The sequence below is a fragment of the Nyctereutes procyonoides genome, unplaced genomic scaffold, assembly GCF_905146905.1.
Source record: "Nyctereutes procyonoides isolate TBG_1078 unplaced genomic scaffold, NYPRO_anot_genome, whole genome shotgun sequence".
NCBI classification, from domain to species: Eukaryota; Metazoa; Chordata; class Mammalia; order Carnivora; family Canidae; genus Nyctereutes; species Nyctereutes procyonoides.
The window spans coordinates 68,408,606-68,426,797 of NW_026575052.1; the positions used below are offsets into that span (position 1 = coordinate 68,408,606).

General features: G+C 38.4%; 1 protein-coding gene across 1 annotated transcript in view; it reads right to left on the reverse strand.

The window, feature by feature from the left end:
- The window catches only part of MYO3A (myosin IIIA), a 225,221-nt gene that overhangs the window by 155,596 nt on the left and 51,433 nt on the right, over window positions 1-18,192 (reverse strand). The window contains exons 7-8 of the mRNA XM_055332397.1: window positions 16,958-17,023; window positions 13,555-13,710 (exon numbers count right to left, since the gene is read on the reverse strand). Coding sequence (XP_055188372.1) covers window positions 13,555-13,710; window positions 16,958-17,023 — 222 coding nt within the window. The remainder of the gene's footprint in view (window positions 1-13,554; window positions 13,711-16,957; window positions 17,024-18,192) is intronic.

Below are 18,192 nucleotides of genomic sequence, written 5' to 3' on the forward strand. Positions count from 1 at the left end.
CAGCAATACACACTGCCAAATACAGAGTGGAACAGTGTTTGCGATGTTTTAAGGAAAAGTAAATGCTAAGCTAAGTATACTGTATCTAACGAAAGTGAGCTTTGAGCTCAAGCAGGCGAGAGTTTAGGGTTTGAGGAAATTACTATGAGATGACACAATTTAGTTACCCAAGAGAATGATTAAAATAAGGGAGGGCATAGTAAAAAAAAGACTTGACGTGAGCACTGAACCAACTTAAATACAGAAAAAAGATTAAACAGCCCTACAAATTAAGCTTATATACTACCAATGCAAAGCATTGATTACATAAAAGAATAGTGTAAGAAGTCCAGGACATGGAAATCAAGGAGATGGGAGGAAGTGTAACTGTGCTTCATTCTCCAGAGCAAGGAGCTTAATAGATATTGTCTGGAATTGGAATTAGAATGAATCTAACCTTTTAATTTTAGCAAAAGTCTTGTGGTGAAGAAAAACATTATTCTGACTTTCAACAATTTCTTCCTTTTTGCCCTAAGTTTCTCTTTCTTCTGTTAAATGTGAGTAAAATACTTAAAACAGTATTTAGATAGTTTGGTGAAATATAACCATTGAGAGAAATTGGGTAGGTAGATGGTACATGGGTCTCTCTGTATTATTTCCTACAAATGCATGTAAATTTATAATTATACCAATGAAAATTTCAACAAAAATAATATATATAGAATTCCATTTTTGTAAGAACTTCCCTATCTCTCTTGCCACACACATACACATACAGAAAGACATCTGGAATTGTGTTCATCAAATGTTTGTGCTTGGTTTTTTCTCCCCTTGGTGCTATGGTTTCAAGTGATTTCCTAAAACCTCTTTATATTTTTATGTATTTATTGGGTTTATAATAAGTAACAGTCACTTTTACAAATAAACTAATATTCACATTCATTATTCCTACAGAGGAATTAAGAAGCAGAGACAACCAAAACAGGTTTCAAAATAAAAGATTCCAATGGCTCCTATCTGAGAAAAGTAATGGAGTGAGACAGGCAAAGATTAAGAGGGAGCATATTGGCAAAACTGGTAAAACCAGCATGATAATGAGAACTTGAGCCTTTTAAATTGGGGCCTCAAACAGAAAATGCAATATTCCCTTGCAAAAGCCAGCATCTACATTGTAGAACCATGTGTGCTGGTTATAAGACACTGGAATAGCCATACTATTCAGTCCATAATTCCACTACCAAAACCCCTCTAAACACCTCTGATTTACCCTTAGGGGTATTGGTTAGATTCTCTTGGTGAATGAATAACTGAATTTCAAGAAATGACACAGAGATGAAAGTGAGAACTTCTAGTCCTGGCTCTGTAGGAGCTCACTGTGCCTCAATGGCATTCTTCTAGAAGGACCATGACCCATAGCACACAACTTCATAGAAATGATTCTAGGAACAAAGGAGATGTTCATGTAAATTTTATCATTTTTTCCATGTCCTCTTTTTGTTTTTTTTTTTTTCTTTAAGATTTTATTTATTTGAGAGAGAGCAAGCATTCAAGGAGAGAGAGAAGCAGACTCCTGGCTGAACAAAGAGCCCCTGTGGAGCTCAATCCCAGGACTCTGGGTTCATGACCTAAGCAGAGGGCAGACACTTAACTGACTGAGCTACCCAGGTGCCCCCCTCTTTTTGCTTGTCCCTAACCCAGTAAGAGAACTATAATAAGTTTTCTCTAGAAAAAAAATTAAAAACATTTCTCTCAAGAAAAATCTTTCATGTTGGTTCTCCTTTATTTTTTACACTTAAGAAATAGCTAAATGCACTATTAATTGTGTCTATTAAATATATAAAGCCAGATGAGGGCTTTCTAACCCAGATCTCAACCCAAACTCTTCAAGTCAAGATTATACACACAGTTGACCCTTGGACAACATGGGTTTGAACTGCACAGGTCTACTTGTGTGTGAAATTTTTTCAAGACATACAGTATAGCACTATGAATGTATTTTCTTTTCCTTATGATTTACTTAATAACATTTTTTTCTTCCTAGATTCCTTTATTGTAAAAATACAGTTTGTAATACATATAATATGCATGATGTGCTAACTGTTTACATTCTCAGTAAGGCTTCTGGTCAACGGTGAGTTATTAGTTCAGTTTTGGGGACGTCAAAATTTATAACTTGGATTTTCAACTGCATAGGAGGTTGGCACCCCTAACCCCATATTGTTCAAGGGTCATCTGTATCTTTATTGAGCACTCACTGCATGCAAAGTCCTGGACTCAGCACTGGAGATACAAAGATGATTAAGATTCACAAAATATATTGTATGTAAGTACCATTAATTGATGGTGATAACTTACACCATGTCAGGTACTGTGCTCAGCTCATTTTTTAAAAGATTTTATTTATTTATTCATGAGAGACACACAGAGAAAGAGAGAGAGAGAGACAGAGACAGAGAGAGGCAGAGACATAGGCAGAGGGAGAAGCAGGCTCCCTGCAAGGAGCCTGATACGGGACTCGATCCCAGGACCCCAGGATCACGACCAAAGGCAGACGCTTAACCACTGAACCACCCAAGCGTCCCTGCTCAGCCCATTTTTAGGCATTATTACATTTATCCTCACAGGTTTATGGGGTAGGTATCATCTGTATTCTCAGTTCATAAACAAGAATTAACTGGGTCATAAGTGAGGTTTAGTAACTTACCCAAGGTCACAAAACTAGTACGTGGCACGACTAGTACCCTGAAGGATGAGGACTTAAATCCAGGTCTTTCTGACTTTGAAGCAAGAACAAAGGGCTGCATGACCACAGAGGGCAGAAAATGTAAATACATACTCGGGGCTTTGGGGAAAGGTGTCTCAAAAGTGCTAAACTGGCCTTTGGAGATATGGTTTTGAAGTATGTTTTCAAGGACAGAGTGAAGATGGGAGATTTCAAGGAAAGAACGCTGTATAAGCTCCAATAGAAAGGAGTGAAAATGCATAGCAGTGTTAGCACCCAGCAAGTGGCCTCGTGGCCAAGGTGAGGATACAGGGGGAGGGATGGACACACTGATCCTCACAGGCCCACAGACTGTCATCAGTGGCATACTGGGAGTCACTGAGAGTTTGATGAAACTAAAGACTGAAAAATAGCACACTAGAAGTCTTAGAGTGTGGTATAACTTCAAGGAGTAATTGCCAGAGAAAGGAGACGAAATCTTTTATAAATTAACACAGATTTGTTGGCACTTGCTGATAACTTGTTTACTAATAACAAATGCAGGGCAGCACTGGTGGCTCAGCGGTTTAGCGCCACCTTCAGCCCAGGGCATGATCCTGGAGACCCTGGACAGAGTCCCAGGTCAGGCTCCCTGCATGGAGCCTGCTTCGCCCTCTGCCTCTCTCTCTCTCTCTCTCTCTCTCTGTCTGTCTCCCATGAATAAATAAATAAATAAATAAAATCTAAAAAACAACAACAACAAATGCAAATCCCTAAACTCTTTTCAAAAGAAAGGAAAAGATCATGATGTTGATGATCATCAATTCATGTCAAACAGTCACTAAAATCAAGTTACAACATGACTGTATCCCAAATATTTCAAAGGTGCTAAATTATTTTAAACTTAGTTACTTCTATACTCTACCCTCTTAATTAAAAGAAAAAAATCTAGGGAAACATGAGCAAAGATTTCTTGACCCTTGAATACACTACTCAGTAAACTCCAACTGCAGTATTTCAAAGAAGCTGGTGAAAGCCGAAATACCCATTATGAGTAAATCATACAAAGCAGCTCCCAAAAATCCAGCAAAAACTCTTAGTATCACTAGTTTTGTGAATGCTAATTTCTACTACTGGTGAGGGATACAGAAACTAGTAAGAGGGCTGGTCTGAAAATCATGGGATCTGAGCTACAGCTCTGCATGGGTTGTGAACTAGTTATTGAATTGGCAAGACTTCAGTTTCTCTGGTCTCTCAAATAAGTAACCAGAAGAAAAGTTCCCTTCCAGTAATAAATCTATTTTGGCATGACTATTCTCTGGTGGGAAAAAAAGGGTGCAGCATGATCCAGACAGGAACTGAACTAGGTGTTAGGGCAAATAGGGTCGGGCTCCAGCTCTTCTGCATGACAGGATATAAAATGACCCAGAACAAGCCTTGTTTTTCCCCTTGGTTGATGGTTTGTTCCCTTTCCTTGATGGTTTTTCACTCTGTTTATAAAGCATTTTACTCTGAAGCATCAAAGTAACTTAACTCCTAGAAATTATTTATAGCTTGTTAGCACATTTTAACAACTTATTCTTCCTGTTTATTTGAATTCCTTTATTTATTGCAGCTTAAAAGCAGAGATAGTCATAATGGTCTTACCCTTGGGAATGCTTAATCAATAGCCTATTCCTATAAAATTCCCCCAAGAGATCATGCTTAAAAGCTCTTATTTGGGAATTTTTCTGGAAGAGGAAGTAGTAAAGAAAGGCATAAGGAAATATTTCAGGTCGAGAAAGATAAGTTATTATTTATTTTCTAAATTTCCTAGTCCTAAATGAACCCTTACTATATCCCCCAGCTCCACTTATCATTTTTCTAAGTTCCCTCTCTTGGACAGACACTGTCACCAGCTCATGCCTTAATGAGAACTCTTCTCTTGGATTTCATACGGACAATTCCTTTACCTGTTGTTTTGGCCAAGATAAAATTGGAATTTTCCAAAATAAAATTTACTTAGACTATAAGCACACATACACAGATACACACACCAAATAATAAATAATGATTTCCGTGGTAGCAAGGATCATATCACAATTGGTGTTGGGTTGAATGAAGGCATAAGAAATTTAGTCGTGCTGTAGGCTAAAAACAGAAAATAGAAAAGAAGACTATGCCAAGATAATCCCTAGATTTCTGGTTGGCAGAAGGAATTGAGTGGTGGTGTCATTAATAAGAAAGGGACCAAAGTACTAATTTTGGATGGGACAGCATAAATTCAATTTTGGACATGTTCAGTTTGAAGTGTCTTTGAAACTTTGAAATATTCACACAGATATGGGAATCAAAAGAGTAGTTATTATGAGAGCAGCCAGGATAAGCTTTTTAAAAGTCCCACATATTAGGGGAAATGAGTATAACGTTCCAAAGGGTGAATAATTCTCACAAAGACATAGTTATAGCCATTAGAGAAAAATTATCAAGCCCAGAAAATAGAGAATAAAATAGAATCACGCATTGTATCCCACTGAATAAATCCCTATTATTACCTCCCACTGATTTTTCTGCTTCCTTTTTTTTATTTCTTTTCTTTTTTTTGTAAAATCAAAATCCCTTTCAACTGAAATTTACATGACATAAAGCCTTATATCTAAATAAAGAATTGACAGCTTGAATCAGGCTTTCAGTACTGAATGGTTGTATAATTTTTTAGTTTGTCTTTCATTTGTTAATCCTGTCAGATATGTCTCAAAGTTGCCTTATATCTTGGTTTCAAAACCATATATGCTGGGACTAGTGGGGTGATTGTAAGAGCATCACAAGTACAGCTGTATTTTGGGCCTAAGAAATGACTATGTTTGGGTTACTAAATTCTTACAAATACTTTTTTTTTTGCTTTTATTTATTTATTTTTAAAGATTTTATTTATTTATTCATGAGAGACACAGAGAGAGAGGCAGAGACATAGGCAGAGGGAGAAGAAGCAGGCTCCCTCCAAGGAACCCGATGCCGGACTCAATCCCAGACTCAGGGATCACACCCTGATCTGAAGGCAGACAACTGCTGAGCCACCCAGGCGTCCTTCCTTTTTGCTTTTATAAAATTATATGCAAAACAGAATTTACACACATCAAAGTTAATCACCACTAGCATATCCAGGGTATCAAGTAAAATATTAAAGTTACTTTGCTTTGTATGTAAAACAAAATAAATTTTTCAAGGTAACATGCTAATAATATAACCACAAAACAAAATTCTTTAAAAGATGGATTGATTGATTGGTTGATTGATTGCTAGCTAGTGAGTTGTGGGGAGGGGCCCAGGGAGAGAATCTTCCAAGCAGACTCCCTGTTGAGCATGGAATTTGACCCAGGGCTCCATCCCAGGGCCAGAGCCAAAACCAAGAGTTGGAAGCTCAACCAACTGAGCCACCAGGTGCCCCACAAAATGAAATTCTGAGTTGGGATTTATCATTCAAGTGGGTACTGGGCTAGGTTTTTCCTTTATTTAAGGAATGCAAATCATACCTTAAATAATACTTTTAGGTATATGTTCAAGATATAAAAAATAAAGAATTTTAGAAACCTGTTTCCATTTTCCACATAATTCACTGCTATAGTATCTCAATATATCCTTTGTGGGAAGAAATTCCAAGATGGTTGCAAGAAAGCATTCTGCCTCTCACACAGAAACTGGAAGTGAAGGATGCCCGGGTGGCTCAGTGGCTGAGCATCTGCCTTCGGCTCCGGGAGTGATCCTGGGGTCCAGGGATCAAGTCCCACATCGGGCTCCCTTCGAGGAGCCTGCTTCTCCCTCTGCCTATGTCTCTGCCTCTCTCTATGTATCTCTCATGAATGAATGAATAAATAAATAAATAGAAAGAAAGAAAGAAAGAAAGAAAGAAAGAAAGAAAGAAAGAAACTGGAAGCGAGGGAGAAGCAAGTGTTTCTCACTGCATTTCTTCACCTGTACAATATGAATCTATGATCTAAGCATAGGGAACCAGATGGCCTTGTATGGAACTTAGAATCTTGAGCGACAGAGCTCAAGGTCAGTTTGCAAACATTTTGAAGTGGTTGTGGCATTCAAGAAACCAGTGTTGCCGCAGGACTTGGAGTGGAGAGTAGGTATCAGTGGTGGCTTCCTAGGCAGTTCTTGGGGAAAGCTAGTTGAGGCTTCCTTTGTTTCATACCTAGGCCTGGCTCTCTGCCTTCCTCTCAATCCCCTGAAGCCATTCAGTATTTTTCACTCAATTGCTTTTCTTCTTAAATTGGCTTGTATTGTTTTTAGTCAAGAATGCTGAATAGTACATTTCAATTACAAATGACTTTTATCTATTCCCATTAAATCATGCAATTGAATACTTTAAAATACTGGATTCAAGGGCCAAACCTTTCTTTTAAAATCTTTTATAATTTAAAGTTTTCATGGATACAGTCTGCACTGTAACACTGTCAATTTAACTTTGGTGAAAAACACATTTCCATGGCTGGAGAGTCTGTCACAGAAGCAGTTGCTGCCTGCATATGCTTCTTGATTCCTCAGAGCAGGTGAGTAAGTTATGAGAGTGACCTGGCCTTGACTTAAGATACAAAGTTCTTGTATCCATCCCACAGTGCCCTCTAACACTGCCCCCTTGCCGTTATCAGGAAATTTAAAGTACTCAGTTTGTATTCAATTTATTTTAGGACAGTCGTCTTTAAAACTGAATTATGATTCTTTAAGAATTATCCAGCCAAAGACATGTATCAATCTGATTTTACAGGTTAATGTCACATACAAAAACAAAAAACAAAAAATGTCGGGCAGCCCGGTGGTTCAGCGGCTTAGCGCCACCTTCAGCCCAGGAAACGATCCTGGAGACCTGGGGTTGGGCTCCCTGCATGGAGCCTGCTTCTCCCTCTGCCTGTGTCTCTGCCTTTCTCTCTCTCTCTGTGTCTCTCATGAATCAATCAATCAATCAATCAATCTTAAAAAAAAAATGTCAGCTTTGAATAGCTATGTTGATTTAGCACAGATTTTGGATCAACCTTAAAAATGCTGGGATCAAATAATTCCACCTAATATTGAAGACTACTTCCCCCCCACCAATATGTTGCCAGTGGCGCCCCGCAGCCTCCCTCCTTTTGCCAGAGTATGTTTCACTCTTTTCATGGACTAAGATCCATGGTCAAAAGGTGTTGTGCATTAATGATCCAAACTCTACTCCCATCTCCTCCAAATATATACTTGTGAAAGACAGAATATTTGTTTGAATATTTTTAAGTAGTATTAAAACAGCAAAGACATTCTTGAAAGCAAGATGAGCATTATAGTGGACCAAACAGGTCAGATACACCCTGGACAAGACGGCAGAAACCACAGGCTGACACAAAGCCCAGGACCAGAAAAAGGCAGAAGAGGCTTGGAAGGTAAAGGAAACAAAATGCCCCACTCACAATGAAGGCCTTGACCTAGGCTGGCGAGAGAGAATGCAGCTGAATGTGGGGGAAGGGATGTCTCTTACCTGGAAGAGAGCATTGAAAAAATTCTGCATCTTCTTCCTTTTATGGAGCCAAGTGCCTGCAATGACAAGAGGAGTCACAGACACAAGGTCTACTTCCCACTGGTTCAGTGACCAAATCTATAATGCCCTCCAAATCCTATTGGGCAGAAGGGCTCCTGAAGCCAGATTATGGCAAAAGCAAAGCTTCCAAAAAAAAAAAAAAAAAAAAAAAAAAAAAGAAGAAGAAGAAGAAGAAAATGCAGAAGGAAAGAAAAAGAAGAACAAAAACCCTTCCGGTTCATAGTGGCAGAGCAAACCAAAATTCTAAACCCCAGAAGAAAACCAAATATTAAGGGAACAAATGAACTCAATAATCAGGACAACTCATCCGTTTTGAAATGCAAATCAAGAAATGACTATTAAAGAGTCTACAGAGACAAAGAAAAGAACCACATTCACAAAAAAAGAAAAAAAAAAGTAGCCAGATATGAATAGCCAGAAATAAACTCAGATATAAATAAAGAATAAATGTTTACAGAAAGTAAGAAATTCTAGAAATAAAAATAGAGCTATTGACAGAAATATCAGCATGAAAAATACGTATTCAGGGTAACTCTAGACAAGTCCTAAGAATTAGTGAATTGATAAACAATTCTGAAGAAATCATCCCAAAAAAAGCAGAAATTAATAAATGAATGACGAACATAAAAGAGAAAGTATAAGATACTTGAGGTATACAAGACACTGCAATATTTATCTCTTAGAAGTAGAAAATAAAAAGAATAAAAGAGGATCAATATTTAACAGAATAAAGACTGGAAATTTTCCACAACTGGGTGAAACAGAAGTTCTCACATCGAAAAAAAAAAAAGTTCTCATATCAAAGACATACTCTGAATTCTTAACAGGATAAACAAGAATCAATTTTGTGACTCAGAAATACAAGTGTTGAGCCTAATGCGGTACCCAATCTATAGTTGTTTTCAATAATTTTTTTCCTTATTTTAATCTCTGGAACTTGGAGCAACAGGCTTAGAATCTAAATATTGTGTAATTCAACCATTCTTATGATGCTTGGATGTTGGGAGGCAATTCTCCATGGGTCTCTCAGATTTCTATATGTCTTATATTAGCTTTTTTTCCAGACTGTATTTCCAATGATGCTTGTATAGCAAATGGTCTTGGAAGTTAGAATGTCTCTCTCCAGAACAGATAGAAGTTTTGTTTGTTGAACAGGATAGTAAGATAATGTCACTCTAAGACAAACCTTGGGCAAGTTTGCCAGCTGTTTTCAAAGACTGGAGTTTTCTAAGCTCAGGTTCCTACACTGGGAGGCAAACCCACTGTATATACCCATCCACTTAGGTCATTTCACATCAGCCCTAGCACATGTGGGGCAAGAACAACCAACATGAATATAAAACTCATGTTGTTAGCTTAACAAGAGTAGTAAAGCCCTTTGTCTCTGATCCTGGCATCTCGTATCTTCTGTCAATATGCAAGCTCAACTATGAGCTTACAAAAAAAAGTAAAATCTCAAATCCTCCATAGTTCTTGAACACCCTACACAGTGCTGGTACACTTCAGTTTCTGTTCTTTTTGTTTGTTTGCTTGTTGTTTATCTGCTTGCTATGGAAAGAATGGGGTCATGGCCAACCATGGAACTGAATTCACACAAAGAAAGGATGAACATGTATGAGTCCACGGCCACCTACTCACTGTAAACTACACGCCTGCTTCCTTCTTTTCTGCAATGCATTCCACTCACAACGTAACGTTTCCTCATTACAGGAATATGAGTTCTGTCTCTCCAGCAAGGCTGTAAACTCATATAGGCAGACTATTACCTCCAGAGATGTCTATCGTCCTTACTCTTTTTACTCATGTGAATAAAGCCTGGGTTTAGGGATCAGGATTTGAATTCCAGCTAAGCCATTCATTACCTGTGTAGCCTTGCACAAGTTAATTAGCCTCCACAAACTTTGGTTCTTCTTAGTTGTGAAAATGGGGCATCCTATAACACTTCCCTCAGAGCTATTGTAAGATCACATGAGATAATAGAAAGTCCTAACGTCTGGCACTCAGTTAGGCATTAAGCAAATATCAATGAAACGTGTAAACCTTGACAGGAATTCAAACAGAATCATCTTTTAAGTCATGCACTATTTTTTACTCACTTCTCCTAACTTAGCCCTAAATAGTGATATGCTCCTGAAATGGAACTAATAGAATTCTCAAGAATCAACTGAAACTATAAAAGACTACTCTTTGACTTAGTACTGTCTCTAGGAATTTATCTTAAGGAAACAATAAGGGATTCGTGTGCAGTTCTGTTCATGAGTGTTACTTATTAGAGTTAAAAATAATTAGGAACTTGGGACGTCTGGGCGGCTCAGGGACTGAGAGCCTTTGGCTCAGGTTGTGATCCCGGGTCTGGGAATTAAGTCCCACATTGGGCTCCCTGCAAGAAGCCCACTTCTCCCTCTGCCTATGTCTCTGTCTCTTTCTCCATGTCTGTCATGAATAAATAAATAAAATCTTTAAAAAAAAATTAGGAACAACCTAAATGTCTAATGATAGAGGATTATTTAAATCAATTATTGAGCAGTCATGCAAGGTAATGTCTGCAGCAATTAAAAAGATCTGTCATAGAATATGAATGACATAGATTTAATGACATGAATATTCACTATTTAGTGAAAAAAAGCAGGTTCCAACAATCAATCAATGGAAGAGGATAGAGAGTCCAAATAAACTCACTTCATACAGTCACTTAACCTTTAAAAAGGAGGCAAGAATATACAATGGGGTAAAGACAGTTTCTTCACTGGTGTTGGGAAAGCTGGACAGCTACATGTAAAAGAATGAAACTAGATCGTTTTCTTACACCATACACAGAAATAAGCTCGAGATAAAGACCTAAATGTGAGACCTGAAACCATAAAACTAAAAGATAACATAGACAGTAGTCTCTTGGACATTGGCCTTAGCAACATATTTATGGATACGTTTCCTCAGGCAAGGAAAACAAAAGCAGAAATAAACTATCGGGACTGCATCAAAATATAAAGCTTTTGCACAACAGAGGAAACCATCAACAAAATGAAAAAAGCAACCTACTGAATGGGAAAAGATATATGCAAATGATATATCCAATAAAGGTTTTAATACCCAAAATATAAAAAGAACTTATACAATCCAACACTAACAAATAAATTAGGAATATGGATAATAATGTCAAAACTCGAACTTATCTAGTAATTACATGTTCTTTTCTTTCTTCCTGATTAAAAATGGGAAGAAGAGACGCCTGGGTATCTCAGCGGTTGAATATCTGTCTTTGGCTCAGGTCGTGATCCTGGGGTCCTGGGATGGAGTCCCGCATCAGGCTCCCTGCAGGAAGTCTGCTTCTCCCTCTGCTTACATCTCTGCCTCTCTGTGTGTCTCTCATGAATAAATAAAATAAAATAAAATAGGAATAAGACTTGAATAGACATTTTTCCAAAGATATTCAGATGGCCAACAGACACATGAAAAGATGCTCAAGATCTCCAATCATCAGCAAAATGAAAATCAAAACCACAACAAATATCACCTCATACCTGTTCAAATGGCTAGAATCAAAAAGACAAGAAACTAAAGTGTTGGTGAGGATGTAGAAGAAAGGAAATACAAATCAAAACCATAATAAATACCATCTCACACGCAGAAGAATGGCTACAATCAAAGAGACAAGAAACAAGTGTTGCTGAAGATATGGAGAAAAGGAACCCTCACACACTGTTGATGGGAATATTAACTAGTGTAGCCACTGTGCAAAATGTATGGAGGTTATTCAAAATATTAAATATAGCAATACCATACAATCCAGTAATTCCACTACTAGGTATTTACCCAAAGAAAATGAAAACGCGGGGATCCCTGGGTGGCGCAGCGGTTTGGCGCCTGCCTTTGGCCCAGGGCGCGATCCTGGAGACCCGGGATCGAATCCCACGTCGGGCTCCCGGTGCATGGAGCCTGCTTCTCCCTCTGCCTGTGTCTCTGCCTCTCTCTCTCTCATTCAATGTGACTATCATAAATAAATAAAAATTAAAAAAAAAAAAAAAAAGAAAATGAAAACGCTGGGGATCCCTGGGTGGCTCAGCAGTTTAGCGCCTGCCTTCGGCCCAGGGTGTGATCCTGGAAACCCGGGATCAAGTCCCACATCACGCTCCCTGCATGGAGCCTGCTTCTCCCTCTGCCTGTGTCTCTGCCTCTCTCTCTCTCTCTCTCTCTGTCTCTCATGAATAAATAAAATCTTAAAAAAAAAGAAAATGCAAACACTAATTTAAAAGATATATGCACCCCTGTGTTCACTGTGGCATTATTTACGATAGTCAATATATGGAATCAACCCAAGTGTCTGTGGAAAGGTGAACAGATGAAGATACGGTACACACACACACACACACACACACACACACACACAAATGGAATATTACTCAGCTATAAAAAAGAATGAGATCTTGCCATTTGAATAACATGGATGGACCTAGAGGGTATTATGCTAAGTAAAATAAACTCAAAAGAGACAAATACCATATCATTTTACTTATATGTGGAATCTAAAAAACAAAACAAATAAACCAACAAACAAAAACCCCAAAACAGACTCATAAACACAGAGAACACATTGGTAGTCGCCAGAGGGGAGAGAGTATAGGGGGATGGATGAAATAGGTGATGGGGATTACAAAGAAAAAAACAAAACCATGCTCTGGAACACACATAAGTAAATTCCAATTTTTAAAAAATGTGTATCGATTCATAAGATACTAAAAGGTTATAGATTAAAATGTAATACTCGATTGATTTTGTTATATACTTCTCTATCTTCTAAACTCCTTGAAATAAACATATATACTATCTATAATAAGTAAAAGGCACATTCAATATTCTATAAACTATACATAACAGATTATTAGATATCCAAATAGGAAGTAGGATAATGATATTTAAAATGATTTTTGAATGCAGCTAAGCCAGAAAAAATGATACCAAGAAATAATACTTATCAGAAAGTCTTTCAAAGTTTATGTTCCTTTTTAAATCTCAAATCTAAGATACCTTAACTTTACAGAAGAGCAGAAAACACAAGAAAATATATGCCAATACTAACCATCTACTAAAGTTTACATTCTTTCTTCTGGTGAAGTTCTTTAGAAATGCTGTGAGCAATGTTACCAATACTGGGATGCAACTCAACCGTGAATTCAGTTTACATGCAAGTATCCCCTTATCTCTAAACCACAGGGAACTAATTCAAATGAGGTCTTTTCTCGCCTTCACAACGATTGCATTACAAAATAGTTCAGCGTTGTTAGACGATGTTTGGACTTCGTGAGTGAAGATGTTATTGGATTACCTGGCCTTTTCTGTGCCTCCCATGCCTTGATGAATGTCAATGAATTCCATTAGTTGTTTTTGCAACATCACATCTTTGCCCTCGATTTGAGTAATGAATTTATGCTGTAAAAGATCGGACACTGTTGGACGCTTTTCATAATCTTTAGTCAAGCACCTGCACTGGCCAAAAAAAAAGAAAAAAGGAAGAAAGAAAGAACATGTAATTACTAGGTAAGTTCGAGTTTTGACATTATTATTCATATTCCTAAAAACTACTATAACACAAGAAAGCAATGCTCCTCACAAATGCTCATCCTGAGCAGCATATCTCAAAAAATGTTACACTGCAATATGATGAAATGCATGTTTGTGAAAAAGTACACATCTGTGAGCAATGCTACTGCAGAGTTACCAGTTTCTGACTCAACTCCACTCCCTAGGGCCCCAGCAAGCATTTTGGCCTAGTGGTAATTAAATGAGGCCTCCCCTGCAAAGTCTCCTTTACAAGTCAGTAGCTAAAGAATGAGGCATTGAAGTCATTACAGTTTGAAAGCTTATCTAAAATTAAAACAAACTTTTCTGTTTCCCTCCCCTAATACTTTTAAAGGCTTCTCAATTGATCTATTTCTTTCTACGTGATAAAACTGCTAAGCTATCTGAGGAGGCTAATAATGTTCTGGGGATGTTGAAACTTCACATCAGGGGATATTTTTATCAGAGGTACTAAAGCATGCCATACCTATCAGTAGGTTCCATGAGATCATTGCATGAGAAAGGATAAAGCTAGTGAGAACACCTGAAACAGCAACATGGGAGGGACATTTGAACAAAGAGGGCATTTAATCAGCCACAACAGAGGTCTTCAAATATTTGGAAGAGGGATTAGACTAGCTTTCTGTGGTTACAAGAGACAAAGAACCCAGGATCAATTCGTGGAATTAAGAGAGAAACAGATTTCAGGTCAGTATAAGGAAGAACTTTTCAACAGTGAGGCTTATCAGAGTTAGAATGGGTTGCACTGGGGATGATCACCTTTATTAGGGATGAGGATATCCTGATGGGATGGCCACTCAGCACCCATGTTCGAGAAGGATTTACGCTCTGGGTACGGTTTGGGCTGTATCAATTTCTAGTATTGTTCCAACCCTGAGATTCAGAGGAGTTATGGTTGTGAGACAACTGGTCAGAGCTCAGCTGGCACTTGGGGACATAGAAAAGAAAAAAAAAAGAGAGGAAGAAGAAACCCATGGCTTGACTAGGGCATTGGCATTTCTAATCTATACTGTTGCTCTCCCTGGGGATGATAATTTGGCAATTTCTTTTCCTGGGCTTAACCAGTAACATATTTCCCAGGGATGGTAAAATATGTTAAGGAATAAGGATGACAGTATCTGAAAATAAGAATAAGTGCTCTTAATGTCCATCTAGCTTAACAGAATGCATGCGCTTCTGACATCTGCAGTACTCGTTCGATCGATTGATTATAGTCACATATGAAATTATTTGATCCAAGTAAAACTGTATCAAATAGCTGGTATGTACCAGGCACTCTGCTGGACACTGGCATTACAGTGACAAGTGAGGCATATTCAGTGCCCTGCAGTTATTCACTGTCTAGCTGGGAAGAGAGGCATCTAAACAGGCAGCTAAGCAAAAGTGGCAGGGTTACTAATGGAAGAGGAACAGAATCCAGTGATAGCACACAGGACAGGATACTAACCAGTTGCCTGGAGGAAATTAGGAAATGTTTCTCGGAGGTAAAATGGTGTGACACATGTCAAAGTCACCAAGTTCCACTGAGGATCTGTGTGGAGGGACCGCAGACGTGGGGGGAATTACGAATTGTGGGGAGACCTTCAAAGTTACCAGGGGTTCTCCCAAGACATATGAAATCTGACTGCACTTTATCAAACACTCTGTAGTGCACACAGTAGATACTCAGTAATATATGCTTATGCGAAATCCGGGGAGCAAAGTGGACTCTCAATCCTCGGGTTTTCACACCCCTTAACTCTAAACCTCTTGTCTTTACAGGAATAAAGGAATAAGTAGATATTCTTGGTAGAAAAACCAATGAGGGACACCTGGGTGACTCAGTGGTTGAGCGTTTGCCTTTGGCTCAGGTTATGATCCTGGAGTCCCAGGATCAAGTCCCACATCAGGCACCCTATATGGAGCCTGTTTCTTCCTCTGCCTATGTCTCTGCCTTTCTCTCTCTCTGTGTCTCTCATGAATAAATAAAATCTTATAAAAAACAACACCCAATGATTGTAGTACATGTATAACTAGTTCCTTCACTTTCTTTGCCCTTTCTACATTTTGAGTGGTATCTGACACTTGTGATTTTCTTTAAAGATTTTATTTATTTGAGTTATTTGAGAGAGAGAGCAAGTGAGAGAAAGAGAGAGCACAAGGAAGTAAGGGGCAAAAGGAGAGGGAGGAGCAGAGGAGCCGACTCCCCACTGAGCAGGAAGCCTGAGGGGGGGGGGGATCCTCTGGGATCCTGACCTGGGCTGAAGGCAGACGCTTAACAGACAGAGCCATCTAGACACCCCTTATATATGTAAGCTTAATGTCCCCTGCCTCCTATTTACAACCTGGGGTCATCCTCCGCATTAGCATCGTCATTGTCGTTGTCATCATCATCATCATCATTTATGATGAAGACATAGAAAGATTTTGAAAACAAGTTCATGGAACAGATATTTAAAAACTGTTGACTCATATCTTCCAGCCGATTGTCCAGAGGCACTACACTTATGCTAAATATTTGTCAAATTAAAAATGTTCACTACAGAGCACTTTGGCTCAGGTCATGATCCCAGAGTTCTGGGATCAAGTCCCGCATCAGCTCCCTGCTCAGCAGGAAATCTGCTTCTCCCTCTACTCTTAATCCCTGCTTGTGTTCTCTCTCTTACTCTCTCTCAAATAAAATCTTTAAAAGAAAATGTTCACTGCATTTCAAATACATAAGAATTTTATCGATACAATTATCAGATTCACCAAATGCAATGAAAATTCCTTTGATGGGAACAAGTGATGCAGATAAATGAAGGGTTAAAAATACTGATTGAATAGATGGTAGGTGAGGAGGGGGACATGCAGAGGCCACAGCTTGCAAAAGGCAGGTAGACGGAAGGATGTGTTCATGGACAAGAAAGCAACCTCAGAAGAATAACTATCTTTAGGCGAATGAACATGACCCTAAAATCATTATTTGAGGAATAATGGATTCACTGAACATTCAGAGGACAGTACAAATGCTGGTTTTTAAGACAATAATGGAAACCCTCTGGGGCTGTTCAACAGATAAGAAATGAGGAGATTCAGAAGCTTAGAGGAAAGGTTGTAAAAGGCACATTTCAAAGTTCTAGCAGGATGGTATCCATTTGTTTTTAAAAAAACACTCCGTTGTTACTCACTTGCTAATGAAGTCATTGAATTCTGCTGACCAGATCTCAGGCTGCCTTAGTTTGGGGGGTGGATTCCTAGAAAAATAAGCATCGAGGTTGGATTGTGCACATTGGTTAGTCAGTGCAAAATCAGAGCAGGACAGACTGATGCATCACTGCAATCAGGTTCTGCTAGGCATTATCAAGCATGACCACAATTTTCCAATTCAAAGACAGATAATTAGTTATTAATCATTCTTCATATAAAATGACAGCTTCCTTGTTTCTCTGAAAGCACTTCATATACAACCCAATTTTTCTAACTGATCATTTTTTTCTTTTAACGAATCTTTTTGCTTTTACCTGAGTGCCCTAGAGGCAAATATCAATACTTGGCAAAGCAAAAACAGCAAATACTGGGGAATTGTTTTTTGTTTGTTTGTTTTTTACTTTGAGTACTGGAGAAGCCTCATGAGGACTATCCAGAGTACACAGAGGTGACCTGAAAGGTGTGTCATTCCGAACACGAGGGAAACTGTAGCAGACAGGGGCATAGTAGAATGCCTTTTGGAGTTGTTCTGTTGTTGCTGGAAACAAAGTTACAACAGTAAGGAACTGGAAAATATGATTAGCTATAAAGCTCTGAATGCCACTTAAAAGATTTTGTTACCAGTTCCCTTTATTTTTAGGCCAAAGAAGACTTTTTCTTTTTTGGCATGTTCATGAATACAAAGGCACATCACTTGGAAATGAGGTTGATCTAACTCTGTAATCAAGCAGCATTGATCAACCATGATAGCTGAATTTGCTGAAGTATGGCTTTACACTAATCCTTAACAGCTCTTTGTTTTCATTAGTGGAATGGAAACACTTTGTCTTCAGTTCTGCATTACTCCTTAAATAGCGTCTAATGAAATTAGTGTACAGTTTGTATAGGCTCATTAAAGAAAAGTGCAGCCACTCATCTACCCTGGATCACGCCTCGAGCTCATTGTACAATTCTTAGGACTATTTGAAGATTGCTGATTTGCACATTAAAAGAAGGAATTCTCTTTCCCAGTAGTCTTGTTTTTGTTTCTTGCCCTCCTAAAAATTTCCTTTCTTGGAGATTTACTGGCTTGCTTTGGGTATAACAAAGTTTTGATGATTTTTTTTTTTATTTACTTATGATAGTCACAGAGAGAGAGAGAGAGAGAGAGGCAGAGACACAGGCAGAGGGAGAAGCAGGCTCCATGCACCAGGACCCCGATGTGGGATTCGATCCC